The 24,241-nt window shown below is 47.0% G+C and overlaps 1 protein-coding gene across 1 annotated transcript in view; it reads left to right on the top strand.

Moving 5' to 3' along the window:
* LOC146208215 (arylsulfatase B-like) overlaps positions 1 to 24,241 on the top strand; it is a 37,368-nt gene that overhangs the window by 8,965 nt on the left and 4,162 nt on the right. The window contains exons 3-6 of the mRNA XM_084587229.1: positions 10,902 to 11,014; positions 12,690 to 12,800; positions 13,600 to 13,725; positions 22,349 to 22,475. Coding sequence (XP_084443355.1) covers positions 10,902 to 11,014; positions 12,690 to 12,800; positions 13,600 to 13,725; positions 22,349 to 22,475 — 477 coding nt within the window. The remainder of the gene's footprint in view (positions 1 to 10,901; positions 11,015 to 12,689; positions 12,801 to 13,599; positions 13,726 to 22,348; positions 22,476 to 24,241) is intronic.

A 24,241-nucleotide genomic window follows, 5' to 3' on the forward strand; every position in this document is an offset into this window, starting at 1 on the left:
ACACACACAAATAGACACTCAAAGGGGCGTACCCGCAACAGGCGAGCATCGCCGCCAGATCTGGCTCCAGGGTGTAGTCGCTGTACGTTGCGGATAAAATGAGTAAAAAGCGAAACAACAAACCAAATTTGAAAAGCACGCTTCAAACCTATTAGAGTGCAATGGGGGGGGGGGGGGGGGGGGGTAAAAACCGAACTTCGCAAACGAGGACGGGACAAGAGAAGAACACAGGGCGAGCGCAGATAAGTTAGTCTAGGCACGACAAATATGTTTCGGTGATCACAACCCCTCACGATACCAAGGAACCTATCGCCGAGCCGAAAACGAGAGACTCGACCGCCCAATAACTGTGGAAGAAGTTTACGCGGCCATAAGGAATACGACCAGAAACACGGCAGCAGGAGCCGACAGAATCAACAACGCCCTGATCCGAAACCTGAGTGATTGATTGATTGATTGATTGATTGATTGATTGATTGATTGATTGATTGATTGATTGATTGATTGATTGATTGATTGATTGATTGATTTAGAGGAAGGGAAAGGCGCGGTAACTGTCTCACTTGTTTTCTGTGGACACCTCAACCGCGCCGTAAGGGAAGGGAGGAAGGTGGGAGAGAAAGTGGAAAGAGAGAGACAGAGGAGCCGTAGTGGAGGGCTACGGAGTAATTTTTACCACCTGGGGATCTTTAACGTGCGCTGACATCGCGCAGCACACGGACGCCTCTTCGTTTCGCCTCCATCGAAACGCAACCGCCGAGGTCGGTTCGAGCCCGGGTACTCCGACACAGTAGTCGGGGGTCTTACCACTGCACCACCCCGGCGGGGCAGTGACGACCTCATACAAGAGCTCGTAAGCTTTCTAAACAAACACTGCGAGGCGGAGACGGTTCCTGAAGACTGGAAACACGCCGAAGTAATTATAATTCCTAAACCTGGCAAACAGCTCCAAATTGAAAATCTCAGGCCCATCTCGCTGACGTCGTGCCTCGGCAAGCTTTACGAGCGAGTGGTGATGCTCAGACTGCAAAAGTTCATGAAAGATAATGACCATGTACCCCATACCATGTTCGGCTTCAGAGCAAAACTCTCGATGCAGGACGTGCTGCTTCAAAAGAAGATGTGCTCCGCAACGTTCCCCGAACAGGGTGAAAATGTCACAATGGCCTTGGACATCAAGGGAGCATTTGATAACGTCCGTCACGAAGCGAACCTTAGAGGCCTAGACGACCTGGACTGCGGACGTAGAATCCACGAGTACGTCAAAGCCTTCCTGTCAGATAGAACTGCCACCATTGGCAGTCTTCGCGTTCGCTTTCTGAGACGGACGCCACTTGTTTCGCTCCGCAAAAGTTCAATCTGCGAATGCGGTATTTGACTTCTCATCTCCTATCCTGTGTTACCAACGGATACCTGAACCTTGAAGCAACACGGGGACACCGGACTTTCGACGGTAGGCCCAATTTTCTGTATTTTATGAGTCTTTTAAAAATTTCTGACCGAGGCCTAGGCCTAGCTCGACTCCGAAGCCTCGCTGGGCGCTAGGCGGTACCCGAAGAGGCTGGGAGCGGCCCCAGAGCGTCGCGACTTGAGAAGAGCAAGATTATGGAAACCGTGGAGGGAAGAGACGTTTCCGCCAGCGATATTTTGAACGGACAATGGTTCGTCAGGAAGAGAAACCGAAACGTGGCCGTCAACAACGCCCAAGCCGACCACGTTGGAACGCTGAGCCAACCCAAGCCGAAGCCCCCTCAAGGGAAGAAGCTGGCCGAAAAATCGCTTGAGCGACAGCAGGAGCGAATTTCCAGCACCGCTAACAAGATCATTATTCGCCTCAGAGGCGGAATTAACAGTATTATCAACATCGTAGTAAGATTGAACTTGTCTCGAGTTATCACCCAAGCCGCCGGCCTGGACCTGACGACCACGAAGGGTGACATCATCTCCCCAAACTCTACTCAGCAATCAATACTGGTCGCTACCACGGATACCGAGAGAACTTACAAGTACGCAGCAATTCAAGCTCTGAAGATTGGACCCAACATAATTGAAGCCATGCCGGAAGACTGAGGCAAAGGCGTCGTTCATGACGTATCACTCGAATATTCAGCGGAGGAACTTAAATGATAAAATGGAGTGGGACTAATCCGCAAATCTCCGGTACTAGGAGACTGGGAGCGGGATCCAAAACCATTCTGATACTTTTCGAAGACTGGTTTGTGCCGAAATGGCTTAATTTCCAGGGAATCAACATGAGGTGCTACTTGTATAAGAAGAAGTACGAAGTCTGCACAACATGCGGCAGGCTGGGACACAGAGCTGATGTATGCCCAGGCCCGACCAACGTGAAATGTCGCGGCTGTGGTTTGGAATATCCAGGCGCTGGACACACATGTGAACCTAAGTGTCAACTCTGCGGTAAAGACCATGTCCTAGGAGACAACAAATGCCGCGAAATATACAGGATGCCCTACCTCTCAAAGAAGAAAATGTGGGAGAAAAAGCTAGAAAAACAACAACTGTAATCAACTTACTTCAGGAAGCAAGGGACCCATCCTCTACTCTTCGGAACAAGAGCACCAGAGACGAGAATCCCGAGGAAGGAACCGGGTAAACACGGACCCACGGTCAAGGACCCGATCGAGATCAAGATCAAGCTCGACAACAAGAGTGACCTCGAAATCCCGGGACACGAGCCAGGGACGAGGACCTGGCCTGCCTCCCAGAGATCCCAAGAATCCATGGGGCCAACCAAAGTCAGCAGACAACAAGACGGTAAGCTTCGTTAGCAAAACCTCCCAGGCTGAAATATAGAGAGATGGAAAAACTCAGAGGCGAAAACGCAGAACTTAGAGAGATGATCAAACAAATGAGTCACGAAATTCAGGAACTTAAATCTAAATTCACCGAAAAGCCCACGGCTAAGAACCCTCCGGCAAATCAATCAAATGAGGTACCAAAAACAAATTTGATAAGCAACTCGATAATATTAACACGCTAATCCAGCAACTTCTAGGGGCTCAGGGACAGATGCAAGTGCAGATTCAAAATCTCACTAAACAAATGCAGGAAGCATCCCTCGCCTTCTCTGAATCCAGTAACAGAATCGCAAAACTAGAAGAAACAATGGGTAATAATCATGGACAAAAGCTATAATCAGAAAGACAACTCCACGAACTGGCAGTGGAACTGCCGAGAGTACCAGAGAAAGCGAGCGCTATTGCAACAATACATAGAACAAACTGCCGACAAACCCATAGCTATCATGATACAGGATACTGGGAAAAACCCAACCAAATTGTTTGGATATCAAAGCCACAGCAGCGATAGGGGCGAAAAATCCAAAGTTACGACTTTTATCCAGAGAAACATAGCCGCTACTAATCACGAGATCACATCTCAGGATATAGAAGCAGTTTTAACCGAAATCATCACTGGAAGAAAAAACCGAAAGAGTATCTTTCTCTTGAATATATGCAGCACTCCGAAGCAAAGCAAAGTTAGGTTTCAAGTCCTATTCCGAAAAGCCCTAAAGATCGCAGGAAATAACCCGCTTATCATAGCGGGTGACTTTAATGCAGCCCATCAGGAATGGGGGTACGATCGGCAGGATCCTAAGGGCAGACAATTATGGGAAGACATGCAAACACTAGGACTCACCCTGCATACTGATCCAAATGTACCCACACGCACGGGTAATAGCGTCAGCAGGGACACCACCCCGGACCTGACCTTAAGCAAGAATGTAAGTACAGCGGACTGGAAAAACACCGAGCTAAACCTAGGTAGTGACCACTTCATTATTGCACTCACATTAGGAAAAGGAATCAAAATTAGAAAACCCAAACAACCCAAAATCACGAAATGGGAAAGATTTAGGAAAATAGGAGAGACCGAGGGAATTGAGAAAATCGACGATATCGACAAGTGGTCAGAAACGCTAAAGAAACATGTGGAGGAAGCAACAGTCACTCTAGAAGACGAAGATGCACCACCGAGCATCGATAGCAAACTTCTAAACATGTGGAACAAGAAACAGGGCCTAGAGAAAAGCCTAAAAACACAAAGATGGAACCGCAATATTAGGGGAGCACTAGCTCGACATAATAAAGAGATGGAGACATACGCCATCAAACTAAATCAACAAAACTGGTCTAGCAGATGTGATGAACTGGAACAGGGCATGAGCCTCTCCAAAACATGGAACATTCTACGACACATTCTCGATACGGAAAAATCTAAAGCACAAGCCAACGTAAATCATACTAAAGTTAAGCATGCCTTCGAAGGCTCGGACGAACAAGTGATGAGTAAATTAATCGAAATCTACATCGGACAAACGGAAACCGAAACGTTACCAGCATATTAGGGGAAACCTAACCTAGACTTAGACGCCCCCATCACTAGGGCTGAAGTCCGAGCTGAGATTATTGGATTAAAGACAAGATCAGCCCCAGGACCTGACGGTATCACGAACACTATTATCAGAAATCTAGACGACGAGTCAATCACAGCCCTGACTGAATACATGAATAGGGTATGGGAGACTGGACAACTACCGCAGGCATGGAAAAATGCCAGTACAGTCCTCATACCCAAACCGGGGAAGCCGCCAAAAATAGAAAACTTAAGACCCATATCACTGACCTCGTGCGTGGGAAAGCTAATGGAACGCGTTATTCAAACGAGACTTACCAAATACATGGAGCAAGAGAACCTCTGGCCACACGAAATGGTGGGCTTCAGGCCGGGGCTAAGAACACAGGACGTGATGCTCAGACTTAGATACGATATCATACCACATGAATCTTCAGATACAAAGACTATTCTCGGACTTGACCTAACCAAAGCCTTCCGACAATGTCAAGCATAAGGCATTGCTCGAAGGTCTCCAAAACGTTGGGGTTGGAATCAGAACCTATAACTATATCAAAGATTTTCTCACTAACAGAGAAGTCACCATGAGCTTTCAAAGCGCCAAATCACCCACAGTCACCTTGGGTAGCAAGGGAACGCCACAAGGCTCTCTATTGTCTCCCTTTCTATTTAACATTGCTATGAGGGGGCTACCAGCACCAACTCAAGCAAATACCTCACTTAAAATTTAGCATGTACGCAGATGACATAAATCTCTGGATAAATAAAGGTAGCGACGCAGAGATAGAGAACAAACTCCAGGCTGCCGCAAATAATGTGGTTCAGTACGCTGCGGAACGCGGTCTATCCTGCTGACCGCAAAAGTCATTCATTCATCTATTCATCTATTCAAGATGCTATTCATCTACAACCCCAAATATAAGAAAAATAAAGCAGACAAAGATAAATGTTGAAAACTACCCGGTTCCACAAGTAGAGGAAATTAGAATTTTAGGAATGATCCTCCAAGCAAGAGGGCAGAACACAAACACCATCAAAAAATTGGACAACTACGCAGCCCAAGTTACGGGCATATTCAGAAGAGTAGCGCTTAGAGGACACGGTCTAAAGGAACGCAGTCTACTCAAAATGACACAGGCCTACATCATCAGTCGCATATGTTATGCCACACCTTTTCTCATTCTCAAAAAGACAGAACGTGAAAAAATCGACGTCATAATTGGAAAATGTGTTAAACGCGCACTAGGCCTCCCTGTCTCCACATCAACAGAGAAGCTGGAGAAAATGGGGATTCATAATACATGGCAAGAGCTCACTGAAGCTGTCAGAATCCCTCAACTGGAAAGACTAAGTCAGACGGAGACAGGCAGAGCCATCCTAGACTGGGTCGGACTCCAATCAGACAGAGGCCCACAGATGAAAACATCTATCCTACTCAACATAAGGGAACACATACTGGTACCACCCTTACCTCGAAACATGCACCCAGACTGTAGTCTGGGTGCATGCACCCGTGACAAAGAACGCAGAGAACACAGAGCCAAAGCCATCGCTAAAAGAATGAAACGCAAAGCAGTCGATGAAGTTGCTTATGTAGACGCATCATGCGGACGACATGGAGCAGCCGTCTCGGCAGTAGTAAATGGAGAAGGTGCACCTAAAATTGCGGTCTCAATACGCACCCGTGACATTAGTACAGCTGAAGAGGTCGCAACAGCGCTCGCATGCACTGGTACACAGGCCAAAACTATAATCAGCGACAGCAAAACGGCTGTCTGGAATTTTGCAAAAGGACGGATCTCAGAGGAGGCCAAAAAGATTCTTCCCACAAATCCCATTACTAAAACCATGTACATCATATGGATAACAGCACACGAGTCTGTCCCTGGCAACGAAGCTGCGCACCTGCTGGCCCGAGATCTCTACCACCGGGCAGCGGTAGAACAGCCCGAATCAAGGGAATTAAAGATTGCGCTATCACATACAATGAGATCACAGAATCTTACAAACTAGATCGAAAAGTATACCCTCCCCCAGATCGGTCTCTCACTAACAATGAAGCACGCATCTGGAGGCGATTACAAGCCGATAACTACATCTGCCCTGTCTGGGTTTTCTTAACACAGACCGGGGAAGAAGATTCTAAATGTAAAAATTGCGGCCAAAAAGGCACGCTAGATCATATAATATGGCAACGCGCCGATTCCCCAGGCGCAGAGAAACCTGGGAGGTTTGGCTGCGGAACGGAGATCCCACCGTTCAGCGGCACGCGACCCGCCTGACGGCTGAGGCCGTGAAGAGTGCTTGTAACCTCACCTGACCTCAGCCAGCGGGGCCCTCCTGAACCGCTCCCCGGCTTGCGTGCCGGGGGCGGCAGATGAAGGGCTCCTTTTCGGTGGGAATAAAGTTTTCATTCATTCATTCATTCATTCATTCATTCATTCATTCATTCATTCATTCATTCATTCCACCACCGGCATGGGAGACCAAAGCGGTGGCTTACTACGGCCTACTAAACGGCCTACAACAGATAAATATTCGGTGGCTGGCTAGCCCGCGCCGCAAGCGGCGTTGACCTGCCGTCCCAGCCTTGTAGGGCCAGGAACAGCCACCCTTCACCACCTCCTGTGCGATGTCAGCGCACGTTAAAGATCCCCAGGTGGTCGAAATTATTCCGTAGCCCTCCGCTACCAGCTCCCCTTTCTCTCTTTTTACTTTCACTCCCACCTTTCTCGCTTCCCTTACGGCGCGGTTCAGGTGTCTACAGAACAAGTGTGACAGATACTGCGCATTTCCCTTCCTGTGAACTAATTATTATTATTATTATTATTATTATTATTATTATTATTATTATTATTATTATTATTATTATTATTATTATTATTATTATTATTATTATTATTATTATTATTATTATTATTATTATTATTATCATCCCAGTGCGGACGGAGCGTTTCAAGAGAGCGATACACGTTCACCCTCGTCTGTTGAATGACAGCTAGTTAGGATTCCCTTTCGTGGATCACTTGCCTTGTCGAGGCGGAGGGGCTTGTGAAACTCGATAAAGTCGTGAGCTCTGCTGTGTAGGGCCACCCAAGATAGACAAGTCACGGCAGAGAGTTCTGACAAAATGTGATTCACTGGAGACGGTAATCGCAACCCACTCCAGTATTTCCTGCCAATAAAACCCTATGGCCAGTCGCAATAGCATTAATGATAGGGCGCCGGAAGATGAGCCCCCCAGGTTGGAAGGCGTCCCACATGTTACTGGGGATGAACAAAAGGCGATTCCTAGTAGCTCCAAGACGGATGAAGCGGCTGGGCTAAAGCCAAAAGGACGCTCAGTTGGGGATGTGTCGGGAAGCGACCGGAAAGTCCAATGTTGCAAGGAGATATATCACATAGCAACATGGAATGTAAGATCTATGACGCAAGGTAAACTGGATGTCGTCAAGCGAGAAATGGACAGGTTGAACATTGATATCTTGGGTATCAGAGAGCTCAAGTGAACCGGAATGGGAGAATTTAATTCCGGCGACCATTATGTCATTTATTGCGGGCACGAATCCAGAAGAAGGAATTGGGTCGCTCTCATAGTAAACCGAAGAATGGACAAAGCAGTACTAGGGTACAACCCAAAAAACGACCGAATGATTTCACTTCGGATCCAAGGTCACCCTTTAAACATAACGGTTATCCAAGTCTATGCACCAACCACTACTTCTGATGAAGCTGACGTTGAGAAATTTCATGCTGACCTGCAATGCCTTTCAGACCGCACTCCATCACCAGACGTCCTTTTTCTCATAGGAGACTGGAATGCTAAGGTGGGGAGTGAAGAAATATCCGGAATTACAGGCAAGTTCGGTCTTGGTGAGCCAAATGAAGCTGTGCAGAGGCTAGTAGAGTTTTGTCAAGAAGACAACCTGACCATAGCGAATACTCATTTTTAACAACACAAGAGGCGCCTGTACACATGGACTTCACCGGACGGTCTGTACAGGAATCAGATTGATTATATTCTTTGCCGGCTGAGATGGAAAAGCGCTATACCAGCAGTAAAAACAAGGCCTGGGGCCGATTGTGGAACCGATCATCAGCTTCTTGTTGCCAAATTTAAGCTTCGATAATTTAAGCTTCGATTGAGGAAAACGCAGAAAACTAGAAGGCCTTTCAGGTATGATCTGGATCAAATTCCATCAGAATATGCTGTGGGAGTGAAGAATCGATTTCAAGAATTAGATCTAGAAGACAGAGAGCCTGAAGAGATGTGGCCTGATGTTCGTGATATAATACAAGAAATTGCTACTAAGGTAGTTTCAAAGCAAAAGAAATACAAGAAAGCAACCTGGTTATATGAAGAGTCTTTGCATATAGCTGAGGAAAGGAGGATGGCAAAAGTTATGGGGGAAAGAGAAGGATACAAGGTTCTCGATGCAGATGTTCAGCAAATAGCAAGGAGAGATAAGAATGCCTTCCTGAACATACAGTGTCAAGCAGTTGAGGACAACAGCCATTTCAGGAACACAAGGCAATGAAAGATATCAAAGGAAGCTTCTGTGCTAAGCTGAGCGTGATAAAGGACAAACGAGGCAGGGACCTCACTGAAGCCTCAGAGATAAAGAAGATGGGGCAGGAATGCATAGAAGACCTGTATAAGAAGGGCCCGGGTGTGCAAACCCAACATAAGACGGTTGTGATTACTGTTCTCGAGCCGAGCATCCTGAAGAGTGAAGTTGAATGCGTCTTTGCCAGCCTTGCTAAGAACAAAGCTAGCGGAATTGATGGCATTCCAGCTAAGTTGCTTCAAAACCTCAACCATGGCGCTGTTAACGTTCTGTATACATTATGTCAGCAAACATGGACAACCCTGAAGTGGCCACAGGATTGGAGGAGGTCAGTTTACATCCCCATTCCAAAGAAAGGCAGTGCCAAAGATTGTTCGAACCACCGCACGATCGCGCTTATTTCGCATGCTAGCAAGGTGATGTTGAAAATCCTCCAAGGTAGGCTGCAGCAGTATGTGGATCGGGAGCTTCCGGACGTGCAAGCTGGATTTCGCAAGGGTAGAGGAACTAGAGACCAGATTGCCAACCTTCGCTGGATCATGGAAAAAGCAAGAGAGTACCAGAAACCCATCTACTTCTGCTTTACTGATTATGCGAAAGCGTTTGACTGCGTAGATCACAGGAGATTGTGGCAAGCTCTCCAAGAGATGGGAGTTCCAATTCACCTCATGTCTCCTCAGGAACCTGTATGAAGAGCAAGAGGCCACAGTCAGAAAAGGGCATGGTCTTACTGATTGGTTTCCGATTAAGAAAGGAGTGAAACAAGGCTGCATACTGTCGCCCTGCCTGTTTAACCTATGTGCTGAGTGCATCATGAGGAAGGCCGGTCTGGACGAATCTTCAGCTGAAGTGAAGATTACCGGAAAACGTATCAACAACGTTAGATATGCGGATGATACCACTTTAATGGCAGAAAGTGAAGTGGAACTCAAGATACTTTTGATGCACGTACAAGAAGAGAGTGAGAAATTTGGGCTTAAACTGAACATTAAAAAGACAAAGATCATGGCGTTTTGCCCTATCAAGTCCTGGAGCATTAAGGGACGAGAAGTGGAAGCTGTGACAGATTTTCTCTTCTTGGGCTCCAAGATTAACCTGGAAAGAGCCTGCAGCCATGAAATTAGGAGACGCCTACTTCTGGGAAAAAGAGCCATGGCTAGCCTTGACCGCCTAGTAAAGAGCAGAGACATTAGACTGCCCATCAAGATCCGTATAACTCGTGCTATGGTCTTTCCAGTTGTGATGTATGGATGTGAGATTGGACTGTGAAGAAAGCTGACCGCCGAAGACTTGACGCGTTTGAATTAAGGTGCTGGCGGAGACTCTTGAGAGTTCCTTGGACTGCCGGAAGATCAAATCACTCGATATTGTCGACTATAAAACCTGACTGCTCATTGAAGGGTCAAAATCTAAAGTTAAAACTCAGCTACTTTGGTCATCTGATGAGAAGAGAGGAGTCGCTGGAGAAATATTTGATGTTGGGAAAGGTTGAAGGGCACCGGAGAAGGGGTAGGCAGCGAACGCAGTGGTTAGATGGCATCCTCGATCGAGGTGCTGCAGATGAAGTTATGTGATGTTAGGAAGATAGTGAGAGACCGGAAAGCGTGGCGTGATATGGTCCATAGGGTCACGAAGAGTCTGACACTACTGAACGACTGAACTTAACTGAGCTAGGATTCAAGCTGCTTTCGTTTTCTAATACTTTGTCCCTTTTTGTTTTGTTTTCTGGAAACGTAAGCTTCAGATCCGCTTTCACGTTAGTTCTTCTCTTCACATATTTACGCATTTTATTTTTGTTCGTTATCAGTTAACGGGTCATACAACAATCCAATAGTTTTTCTTCTCATTCTTATTGAATAACTTACGCACTAATGTGCTCTAGCCGTCGGTCTAGCCGGTGACGATCCGACCTCTTGCCTGATGAACGAGGGATATTTGTATATACACATGTCATAGGTCTGCAGCATGCTGTCGTGATTCCGGCCCAGCCGAGAGGAATGGACCCAAGCATTCCTACGATGGCCGAGCGACTCAAGGGGCTCGGCTACGTCACTCATGCCATCGGAAAGGCAAGCACATTCAATGCGTTCTCAAACAGCGCGTACTGTGCAGCTTATTAGAGTAGTGAAGAGCGTCGGTGATTCCAGCGATAACTAAGTAGTCGATTCTAGATAATTCCAATTTGCAGGGGACCAAAATATGTGTTTATTGGGTGAAGTTATGGTTAAAAACTGTCCTTATAATAAATGTGAGGTTAAAAGGATATTGACCCCAAATGTTTGATTTTATGTTTCCCTAATGATTTGTAAAAGATTATTACATGTCGACCGCATCTATTTGTGTCTTTGTTCCAAGCATCTAAATATTTTTTCTCACTCATGCAGTTTCGGCTCGCTTCCAGCTGTCCGGCGCTGACTGTGACGTAAGAGTACATTACACGTCATGTGAGGCTTAAGAGAAGCACACTGTTATCACCGCTTTGCTATTTTAATTCATGAGAGCTCTAAAAGCTAGCTTGTCGCAGAAGTTTAAAAGATAGAAATGAAAACGCAATATGTATATAATCGCCGACGTAACAGCAATTGCTGAATTCAATAATAAATTATATAAGGTTTGGTTTGATTTATGGGGTTTGACGTCCCAAAGCGACCGGGCTCTGAGAAACTGCGTAGTGGAGGGCACCGGAAATTTCAACTACCTGGGGTTCTTTAACATGCACTGACATCGCACAGTACACGGGCACCTTGCTTTTCGCCTCCACCGAAAAGCGGCCACCGAAGCTGAGATTCGACCCCGCATCCTTGGGCACAGTAATTAGCGCCTTATCCACTGTGCCGCTCGGGCGGGTTGCAAACCAAATCAATTATTTATAGTTGCAGGTAAGTGCCACTTGCCTGACGGTCTGTGCATACATATATCTTACGCATCCCTTAAAACAAAAAAGAAACACGAAACCGAATGCTGCCATCTATAGTATTTCAAAAAGCAAAAGCTTTAAATTAAAGAATTCGCACTAGGTTTCATGCGCCGAACATTTATGCCAGCACAACCTTCATTTTATTTAAGGCCGATGTGTATAGACGCGATAAAATTAACAGCGAGAGGACGCATCAGTACGACACGCAGCTAGTCTTTTTATTATCTGTGTCTTGCGCTGTTATCGCTACTGCCACCCTCGCCAAGTTGCAGAGAAATCTTACAATAACTGCCAGTTTCGAAACCTGCGGTGTATCTTAGCGGTTCCAGCTGTGCAGTGCACAAGTCTGGAATGAATTTATAGATATCCATATGCACTGGTCATTTGTAAACCAATTTGAGTTCCACTTTAGCGATCTAGCGCAATAGTTGTTTCGTATACAAGATGACCAGCTTTTAACTGAATTCTGCAGAAAGTGGGAGCGCGAATCTACATTTTCAAGGTTGCATATGGAGAAATATTACTGAACGAATGGACAAAACAAAATTAGCAGTGACGAGTGACATTTGCGGTACGGTTCTGCGGTGAATTTACCTCCTCTAGTACGTTTCATTTTTAGCTAGGAAACGAAGACGTGTAATACAATAGCTAGTGATGTCGTCAGGAGCTAGAACTGGTCCTGGCGGAGCCCTTGCCTTATACACAAGGAAAATTAAGACTTTTAAATGTGTAGATAGGCAGCTTCGTTTGAATCGGGAGACAGCAGTTCCTTATAGACGGCATCGGTAACGACCATAACAGTGTATTCGCCCTTTCTTATCTTGCAGTGGCACCTGGGGTACTGCGACAATGAGTACCTACCTACGCGACGAGGTTTCGATACATTTTACGGTTACTATAACACGGCCAAGTACTACTTCACGCAGAAACTGAACTTTGTGAGTTTCCTTTCCTTGAAACCTTTACTTTGTGGGCCTGTGCCTGTTCGTGTATTTCATAATTTACACTGTTCACGTGGCCGCTGCCTCCACAACTTGTGTCCTTGATGCATCCGATATTTTGAGGCTAACTAGTCTCCAAGTGCAAGTGAGAGATAAAATAAATGCGAAGTACATTTCACGAAGTCTTGCATGCCTAATACCTTTACCAATGCCATCGCCCGGCTGATGCTGCTAGCAAGAGCCATTTTTGTTTTTTGCATTGGAAAGAGAGAAAAGGGGTTAAAGACGTGCCATGCACTACCAAAACAACAGTACCCTATCATCGGAGGTTGTGCGGCAAGTAACGAGCAACATGTGTTCGGTAAATGAATGCATTAAAACTACCCAAGCGAATCATGGATGAGGTAGAACTGCATAGCAGGAAAAGAAGATACTGGACCTTCACGAAAGAAATATATATGTAAGGTCGCTGATGACTTGTTTATATTAGGTTGTGTACTCGCTTTTTTTCATCCTCCCTTTCCGCATCGTAATTCGTAGATTAGCAATATCTTTCCTGTCCGAAAATGGAAAATGAAGCCTTCTCGATAGGCATAACGCCTAAAAGTGTTTAAAAGAGCCAATTGACAGACACGATAGTGGACGAAACGGGTGTTTCTTGCAATCAGTCAGAGCCCTTGCCAGCTCAAGCGAGATTCATGTGCGTTTACACAAATAGCAACTTAAAAACCGAACACATGGTGCTGGTCGTTGGGCCGCTTCTTTTTATCTTATTCCTCTCTCTGTTGAAACGCAGTACAACATTTGCGGTCGCGACTACTGGGACAACGAGACGCTAGTGGCTGACAAAGATGGCACGTATGACACCCACCTCATCACCGACCGAGCCGTGGACATCATCTCTAGCCACGACCCCAACAAGGTTTGTGTACTATCAAGACTAAACGCGCGCCTCCAATCTTGCTTTCGAGGCTCTCCATCTTCTTTCCGTAACTGTGGCATGCTGGAAGCTACAGGGTGATCCGTTTCAAATTGGACGCTGCATGCAATATGAAATGCGTCTATACGCTGCAGTGTCTTGTTTACTAACGTAAAGGTAAATGAGCAAAATAATCCCTCAATATATAACACTTGGTTTCTGCAGCCCTGTTCTTTTTTGTTTTCAGTTTTAACACGATTGCTTTATAGGCCCCATCCCCACTAAAATCAGGTGTCGGCGTAGTGAGCGAAAAGTCACGGCCGCGCATCTGACAGGTGGTAGTTGGCAGGTTAAAATGCCGCGCATTCGATGGAAGTCTGGTTGTGTGACGTCACCAGACCGCATGACGGGGCCAAATTGGCAGGCGCTGCCAACTCGAGTTTCATCACTGAGATGGGAGAGTGCGATCAGAATACACCCTTTGACGATCACATAGTTCACTTTGCTTAATCAACTAACCATGACGAAGGGGCCAATGTACCTGAACAAAAACCTCTGGTAGAAGCCTCGCTTTCGTAAAGGTGTCCAAAGCCACACGAAATCTCCAGGGGCATATGTGGCCTAAACGTGGCGTTTGTCATAGAGTTGTTTGGAGTGGAGTTTCGAGGAGAAAATGCGCAAGCGGGCCATGCGACGAGCTTCCTCCGCATGACATACCGCCTGATAGATAGAAGGGTTGTTGTAAGCAGAGAAAGGAAACATGGCGTCTAAAAACGTGCGAGCATTTTGATGTAGAGCGAATAGAACGGAGAGCACCCCATGATCTGGTGCTTCGCGGTGTTGTACACGTGTGTCACGAATGGTAACATGTCCCAGTTCCGGTGGTCCGATGCGACATACATGGCCAGCATGTTGGTAAGGGGGCGGTTTGTGCGCTCAGTGGGACCGTTGGTCTGTGGGTGGTGAGGTGTGTAGTGGCAATTGTAGCCGCACATCCGAAATAATTCATGTACGATGTCGGCAGTTTACTGCCGTCCGAAGGCACTGACGATAACACGGGGAGCACCATAACAGAGAACAATCGAGTGCACAATACGTCACTTGCCTTGGCGGATGCGAGATTCTGCAGTCTCCACGTCTTGTCAAATAATCTACACCGACTGTAACCCAGCGCCGTCCTTCTGAAGACTTGGGAAATGGCCCAAGCAAGTCAATACCAAATTGTTCAAAAGACGCCGGTAGTGGCTTTACTGGTTTCAGAAGGCCTGCAGGAGACGTGGAGCGAGACTCGAGGTGCTTGCACTGGTCACAGCGGGACACGTGTTGTTTGCTGGTCTTACATATTTCCGGCCAGTAAAAGCACTAGTGAAGTCTGTGCAATGTACGAGAGAACCCAAGGTGAGCTGATCCGATGTCGTGGTGAATGCCGTACAGCACATGATTGCGGAGATTTTCCTGGACAACTAAAAGCACGGCTGCCCCATCAGCCGAATAATTATTCTTATACAGGAGTCCGTCTTGCATGATGAATAGTGTAGAACGTGTCCGCAGCAACAAAAGGTTGCAACACGAGGTCATTTTGTTGCTCTCGGTGGAGGGTCTCTGTATTTGGAAATGGTGTGGAAAACGAGGCCAAACATTCCTCTGAGCCTGCCTCCCAGGTAGTTGGCAAAGCATGGCATGACAAGCAGTCTGCATCACTGTGGCGACGACCACTTCACAGGTGACACAAAAGTCATATTCCTGTAGGCGTAAGGCCCAACGCGCCAGACGACCAGATGGATGGCGTAGGCCTATATGAGCCAGCATAAGTAATGATGATCAGTAACGATCCTGAACGAGTGTCTATAAAGGCATGGGCGGAACTTCAGGACAGCAAAGACAACAAATAGCTGGGCATCCCAGTTCCGTTACGGTGTAATTGCTCTCTGACGTCGCTAAGGTGTGGCTGACAAAACCAATTAGGCTCGGCACCAATATGAATCTCTACGAGCACCGCCCCAAGGCCGACGTCACTAGCGTCAGCGTGAATCTGCGTGGCTGCGGCAGGATCAAAGCGGCGTAAAAGGGTGCCGAGGACAGAGCAAATTTCAGCTGGTTGAAAGCCGAATTACAATCACAGTCCGGTGTCCAAACAAACTACGAGTCCTTGTGTAGAAAGGCAGCTAGGGGATGTGCAACGTGCGCAAAGCTAGAGACAAAGCGGTGGAAATACAACAGCAGTCCAAGAAAACTCCGAAGACTTTTGTTCGTACGTGGCTTTTAAAAGTTTCTAACTGCAGAAAGCTTCTCCGGATCAAGTTGAGTGCCGTCTTTATCCATCAGGAAGCCAAGGACAAGAGTTTATCGTTCTCCGAAGTGGCACTCCTTAGAATTCAAGATGAATTCAACCTTAGTCAAGGACGATTCCAAGGCGTTCATTGCGTTATTTAAATGTCTTTTCTTCAAATGCCTAAAAAAATTATAGCGTCATCCAAATAGCACATACAAGTATCCCATTTGATGACACGAAGAACCGTATCCTTTACACAAGCCGAACACCATTACAATAAATTCAAACAGGCCGTTAGGAGTCAAAAAGGCAGTCCTTTCTTTGTCGCACATCAATACCCAGAGCGTAGATCAACGGACAAGAAGTACGACGCTGAGCGCAGACAGTCGACAGCGTTATCAATGTGCGGCAGTGGGTACAAATGTCCTTTTTCTTGACCGCATTCAAGCGACGATCATCGATCGCCATGAATTGTACTTCTTTATCACTAGTATTACTATAGTGTACTAGAATATGACGCAGCGTGTTCACGGAGGCCTCGCAGCTGCCGCTGCTGATGTCGAAAGCCACGAGATGGCGCCACCAGAGCATGGGCTGTCACTGCATACATCGCTTCCTATACGCGCTGGTGCTTTCCGTGCATCGCAGCCAATAGTTCCTTGCTTAAGAACGCTAAACCGTCAGTACCATACCATCGAACCGTTCGTAGCCGTACGTGCAAGGGGTAAAAGATAATGCAACAAGGCGGCCGCGCACCTTGCTCCAAAAAAAAAAAAAAAAAGCAGCAGCAGAAGACCGTAAAACTGAGGCAATGTCGCAGACTGTGGCTTTTTATTGTGACGAGGTCGGTCAATGAATAGAAAAAAAAAGCGTTAGAAGTATGAACGGAAGCTAACAGAATCGATGAACCCTGCAGATCATTGCTAAAGTACCAAATTTGTGCTGCCGTGCACACTCCGCGACTCTCTTTCGCTAAGAGCAGGGCTCCATTCTTGCCAGCTGCAATATGTGCAGGTACAAGGACCTTACAGCAGGCACTGCTTCCGGACTGCTGCTGAGGAAAGGGTGAACACAAGTGTGATGCCCAAGCTTTGTATTTACAGACGCGTGTACAACCTCCACGAGCAGAATTTATTACCAAATTTATGATCAAACGGAGGCAGTGACATTGACTGATTTTGGCATGCTTTTTTTTGCTTTACCTCTCGCGACCGGTTGATGCCTTTGGCAAAAAAAAATGAAGTCTTGTAAGGAAATCAAACATAACCACTGCTGCTGTGACTATGTCTGCATGCTCGCTCACATCAAACAGCATCACATCTACTACACTGTTCCTGCAAGCTCTTGCTTGCTCAAAAAGGCAGTAAAAGTGCTCTCGAGTTTTCTTTTACTGATGGGGCTGGGACAGGTAGGTCGCTGCCGCTTGCGGCGGGGGACGGCCTGCCACAGAATTTTTGTCTGTTGTAGGCCGTCGTTGCGCCCGCCACCGTTTCAGCGGTGGAAGGCGGCTGTTGTTGCGGAGCGCGTCTTTCTCTCCCTCTTCATTTTCTTTCTTCTCTATTTTCTCTTCGGTCTGCACGAGGCAGCGGAGGTGGCTCAGCTACAGAGCCAGTAGCAGGCCCGTGCATTTTCTTTTCCTCCTTCTTAAAGCCACAACAACAACAAATAAGGCCTGAGATGAGTAAAGAAGCAAACACCTGTCAAAAAGCTCCATGAAATCAGCATATGGGGCAGGTCCAGCAGTGGTAAGCAAAAGAATCTTCTGTAATATGCGCCGTTCCTGCTGACCACTCGAAGTTGAATACCTTTTGTAAGGTCAGACAGCGGCATGCTTGCCATTATTTTTTTTTTTGCCATTATTCAAACCACCTTTACAAGAACCGTACGAGTCGAGGTTCCGTACAATACTTTCCGCAGGTCGAAATGCGCCCTGCTTCAATCCGCCGCCACAGAGATGCGCTGAATAGGCGACGCTGGGCATATCATCTTGGGAGAAATTCACCGCTTTGTCGAAAAAAAAATGTCCTGGATTTCGTGCATTTTATGCTTGCAGTAAACGACTACTTCGTGGTTTGGAGTTCGATGGCAACTCCGATAGATAGACGGGACACAAAGCTTGAGCAAGTCTTCTGTTAAAGCTGCCTCTGTGGTGGCACCCATCACAAACATCTAGGTTCGTGGTCAGCTTCCACGTCCATTGACAGAGCTCTTTCGGTTGTTCCTCTTAGTGTTTTGGTGACAGTCGAGTCAACCACAGAGCCTTTGCGCATCCCCTGAGGTCTTGGGTACGATGGTTTCTCTGGTAAATTACTCTGGGCATTGGGAATAAAAATCGTAACGGCATCAGCTCTGGCTTTCCATGTGGTACGCGGACTTCGCCGTTTATAACGTGTACAGTCTCTGAGAACGCACGACGGCTCGAAGTACAATTCACATACTGAACATATGTTTTATCCAGGGTCTTGTCCTTGCGATGTGAACGCCTTTCTCAAACCTTCAGGCACGCTTCGTCTTGTGGAACAGCTAAAAGCGACGGCTTCTCGCCATTAGTCCAGTGGCAGCCTGTTTTGCACCCAGGTGCAAAGTAGTGCTGTTGCCACCGACGATTCGACATTTCTTGACTATTGGACGGCCAGCAACAGTAAAAGCACGTGAAATGACTCACAGGGAAAATTCAGAAAGAGACTCTGGGACACGCGTACCCTTCACTGCTCACCATGCCTAAAATGAAGTACAAGCGGTGTAGGCCAGCACCCCGACAGGCCATGCTAAAGCAGCGCTACCGCGGGAATCCGATTTAAATATCGACGAGCGCCGCTTCACTCAAAGGTATGGGGAGTGGTTGCGCCTGAACACACAACCCCATATTCTAGGTCGCTATAGCATTACGGGCACGGCCCGCGGACTGGAAGACTCCCGAATCACTCCTTTCTGCAGCATCTCTTGGACTTGTTCGTGAATAACTTTGCACTCGGCTGGGAAACTCGATACGGTTTCTGCCTGATGGGATTGGGATTCCCCGTGTTAACTGGACGTCGAATGCGAGAGTGTGGCATTTAAGAAAGAGATCCTGTCTGGAAAAAGTCAAACACAGAGGCATGAGACGCGACAATGTCCTGCAGTGCACATCGATGGGTAGAGGTTAGCGGCTTGCTGATCATCGCTCCTAACTCATCAGAAGAGTCCGGCGTCTTTGGTGTAGTTCGGGGGCAGTCAGAAATGGCCGGGATAGCTTCGTTTTGTGAGTTTAGAGCCAGCCGGCAGACGCACAGGCTGAGCGGATAAGTTCACGGCCCACACGTGCTTGCACCCGTCTTCTACTTCGACAACAGACCGAAGGAACAACACACTTTCTTCAATACTACATTGCAGGTTCCCGGTTCAATTATAAGTTGGCAATGCCCCATTCGAATTCCGGAAGATTGCGCGTTGACAAAAGCGGCTATTTGAGTTAGCAAGACCACTTCTTGCGCGAGAAAAAGCAAATAGTCGCGACTCGTGGGCGGAACTTCTACTAAGGCTGTTAGCATGTGTCGTCACATAGAAATTTCGCCGGCTCCAATGTCGAGTGCTGCGTCACACTCGCGTAAAAAGTCGATGCCCAGAATGACGCCATGCGTGGCACGAGGTAACGCAACAAACTCGGTCCTGTAACTTGTGGACACAATTAAACAGAGGCTGAGCAACGGTTGACAGGAGCTGAACTTTTGCCCCCAACACTGCAAAATGTGGCCTAGTGCGTTCTATCATCGGTGGCACCTTGTAGCTGAGAGGTCAACTTTTCACGTACGATCCGCGAAACCACTGGGGCGATGTTTCAGAAGCAGGAAGGTCGATGCAGACGACAATTGTGACGTCAGGTAATCGACCAAATTTTGGGGAAATTCGCCGCGACTAGAGTGCCTCAAACGCACGACGCTGTTGCATCACGTCAGCTGTAGAGGCAAGATTCCCTTTCGTGGTGAGAAAGTTGTAAACGACTTCGGCGATTCTTTCCCATTCCTGACGCGGCGACGACGGGAGGTCTTCAACACAGCGACTACCAGAGACCTCGCTCTCGAAGGTCGCTGTTTTCAGTTTTCCCGGCGAGGGCTAGGCGAGCGGCCCAGCTCCGCTCGTGAGGAGCCGTGATTAAATGGAGAAGTGCGCCTATGCAGGTAGCGGTACTGACGCTGCAGAGGGGATGAGGAACGCTGCTCCGCCAGATTAACTCGCGGTCATTGGCCAAACCGAGGAGGCGGAGAATCGATGCGGAAGCCCCGAAAACTGGTGCGTCGATACGAGCAATCACAGTACAGATGGCCCGGTTACCCGCAGTGAAAACAGAGCGCGCGGCTGTCAGGCGAGCGCCAAACGCTGGCTTTTGTCAGGATGGATAGCGATCGTCGTAATACTGCACTGGATACGCTAAGGATGGGGGGATTATTGATAGCGCGAGAATAGGCGGTATAGTGAAGGGTAAGCAGGACGCTGCAAAATTTCCACATAGGTGGGACGGGTGTAGGCTTCCGGCTGCAATGGTGGGTGCGTATCGGCAGGCAAAAAGGGTTCTTGAATGGCTGTTGCACCTCCTCGAGCACAATGGTATAGAAATGGAAGCTCGCGACGGCTGCGCCGTGGCTATAGAACTTGCTTCCGCGCACGACTGATGCAGCTCAAGCAAAGAATCAGGGTGCCACTCGAAAGAAGGAAACCCTTCAGTAACTGCAGCTGTATGGGAAGGCCGGTCGTAAATCGCTGCACGTTGTTGCAGTACGCTCGAGTGAGAGTCAACGGTGGGTTGCCCACAAGGCCTAGGAACAACCGCTCTTTGGCGCCCCGCATTAAGTGCCGCACTTTCTTGTCCTCGAACATGGCGGTGTGAGCTCGCCTGAATAGGCGTGCCATGTCTTATACGTACCTCTGGGCACTCTCGTTTGGCATCTGAACCCGAGAGTGGAGGGCTCGTTCAGAACGTTCGCGACGACCTGCACTGGTGTACGCCTCGAGCAGTTGACGACGGAATTCTCGCCATGATGTTAGAATTTGCTCGCGGTTTTCGAACCACGTACGAGCGTCATCCTCCAGTCTGAACCATATGTTCCTCAGCTTGTCAGCGTCGTCCCACTAGTTGAAAGCAGTGACAAGCTCGAATTGAAGGAACCAGTCCACCACATCCTCAAAAACGACCCCGTGGAAAGAGACTCGCGGTATCTGCAAGGTGTAGTTACCCGCTGACACGACACCGGCAGCTTGCTGAGCAGGTGCACTAGATGTCATAGTGGTAGTTAAGGACTTAAGCTCCGGAGGTAGTTCCTGCAGCGATCAACTGAAGCGATGCACTGGCGTGGCAATAGAGCTTGCGCGACGTCTTCCGGGTGGTGTATCTTGCAGAGGCCAGCGTTTTTATCCCGCATCTCTACCAGAACGTCACGTATTCTGTAACCAGGGGACGAGACACGAAAGCCCAGAACTGTAATCCAGGGGGTTTAACCCCGGGGGAACCGTTTTTGTTCTCCTCTAAATTGAATGCACATACCCATATAGGGAAATCGGCCAATAATTGGCCAGGGTGCTGATATATTTGTGTTTGAGATGTGTAATTACGTCGCCAAAATAAAATGATTGATAGGGAAGAGAGAAGGAAAGTAAAAGATGAAACACCGAAATAAAAAGAGAAATCATAACACACTTAGGAGATGAACACCGTGAGATTTGTTGCTGGAAGCGAGACGTCTCCTGGTAACGCTAGTAATATATATATATATATATATATATATATATATATATATATATATATATATATATATATATATATATATATATATATATATATATATATATATATATATATATATATATATATATATAAGGAAAGACGCCAACAGTCGGCGAGGCCAAGGAAAGCATTGGGGATTGTACTTTATGTCTTTTTTTTTAATTTTTACTTCAAAAATCACATAAATTAGTAATGTAATCTGCTTAGGGGAAAGAGAAATAAACACAAAGTAGAAGAAAAAACAACGTGCCGATGGTGGGAACCGAACCCACGACCTCCGAATATCGCGTCGGGTGCTCTTCCAACTGGGCTACATCGGCCGCTGTGATATATATATATATATATATATATATATATATATATATATATATATTATTTTTTTTTTTTTCAAGTCATGCGCCAGGCTGCACGAAGCTTTTTTCTTGCGATTGTCGTATCGCTCCCAAAAAGCTAATCAGTCTGCCGTATCAATTCTCGCTGCGGATTGCGTTTCACTTTATTATTGCTTGAATCAAGAACATTTTACCGGTGTTAATTGTGTCGGAAAGCGCGGCATTGTACAAGACTGGCTTTGTCTGTGTACCGTTTCATGGCAGCCCCTGTTCATCTACATGGCACCTCTGGCGGCGCACGGACAGACAACGAATCTGACTGTGGACGCACCTCAGAGGAACCTCGCCAAATTCCCGTACATTGGAGACCACAACAGAACGCTTCTCGCAGGTTAGCAAAACTTCGAAGTTCAAACCGGCCTCATGTGGATCCTATGAAAAAGTAATTTGAGAACAAAGCGATATTTGTTGGCGAACAGCTTTCTCATAACAGCATGCAGTAAGAAAAATGCTGTTGTAACTGATGCCGTACCGGTTGATTGCGTATTCGGCTTTATTTGCTCAAACCCGGTCTAGATTTCCTACGTGGGGTGTTCGTATACGCGTAAGCGAAGCCGAGGTCATAGATCATTTAGTGCGCAGTCCAGTACGGGAAGAGCTCAACACACCCTGTAGAGCGCGTATTGAAAAAGCGTTTCATGACTCCTGAAACTCTACAGTAAAAGCCGATGAACCTAACAGCACATGCAAAAGTATCTAGTGACATGGAATATGTACGTTTCTCATAACGTCTGCAGCTTTCGTGTAATTTATTGCGACATATGTTTTCGCGAATGACCTTCAAGTGTACTTGAGGAAAAGTACATGTTGAATATATGCGTGCGTCAGCCACTATCCTGTTACAGCGGGATAGTTGTTTGAGCGGGAATCGTTGTATCGCTGTCTGTTGATGCGACCATCCTCCCACCGGACAAAATCATTCATCTGTGAGCGCACTAATAGCCAAAATCAGTTGCGCAAAAGAAACCGGTACTGCGAAAAAAGATTACAAAACAATCCACAAGGCAGAAAAGCGAGAGCAGGGTCCAAAAACATTTATCATAAAAATGTCACTAAGAATTTAATAAGAATAAAACAATAAAAACGTTACTAGCAAAGATATATGTTAGGTGGGGAATCAACACAAAATCAGTCTAAATACAAAGCCTCTACCCCCAACAGGATAGGAGCGGGATTTTGTCTTTTAGCACAGAGCTCGAACGACCACGACCGGCATGACAAACATGGGGTCGCAGGCGCCGTGGCATGATGATGTTCAGGATATCTCAAACCACCTTCATCCAGGCCCACCTTCCTTCCTTCCCACATGAAGCCCAGCCGCCAACATAAAATGTAAAAAAAATGCAGGGGTTCAGCTATCCTTGAACTAGGTTTCACGAGTGTTAAACCATATCGGCCACATGTCGCTGCTGCCCCTTCGATCTTGGCTCGCTTCCGCGCTTGGTTAAGCATCTTGGCAACAGCATAGTATAGCTTCTCGTTTTCGATGGTCTCGGCACTGCAGCCTGTCTGGCAAAGCTACGGTCTCTGTCTTTAGCGAGATGACAAATGTACATGACCTTTGTTAAATATAGGAGTAGCGCAGATGAAACTTTATGAAGACGACGATGTTTGCTACACAGCGCGAGAGAGTATTGCAGTTTTACACGAGGCGTGCCCGACTGCGGCGATAGCAATACAGTCCTCAATTGTTCGGAATCATACAACCTTGAGATTTGGCATGGGAGAGGTAGAGCTTCGGCTCTAAAAATTTCCACCAACAATTGCGACAGTCGCTAAAGAAAATCTGAGCGCAGCTCTATGGTCCTCGGCAGTTTTTTACGTCGCAGAAAACCTGGTGCCTTGAGCGAGAAGCATGCATCGGTTCTTGTAACGGTGCAGTCCCACCGTCCACAGTGCTTCCGATGGAGCCGCCTCACCAAGCGGCAAATTACGGAAGTTTAATAAGAATGAATGACAGCGCAATTAGACGCGCTACTTATTGATGGCTCAGTGGTACGATGTAAATTGAATGTAGGGGCTCCGCCTGTAAATATATGGATGGCGGAAAAAAGAAATATTTGTTAGGACGTTAAGAGATCCCCCGAGATTACAACA

This window comes from Amblyomma maculatum, chromosome 1, assembly GCF_055883805.1.
Source record: "Amblyomma maculatum isolate TAMU_Amacu chromosome 1, ASM5588380v1, whole genome shotgun sequence".
NCBI lineage: Eukaryota > Metazoa > Arthropoda > Arachnida > Ixodida > Ixodidae > Amblyomma > Amblyomma maculatum.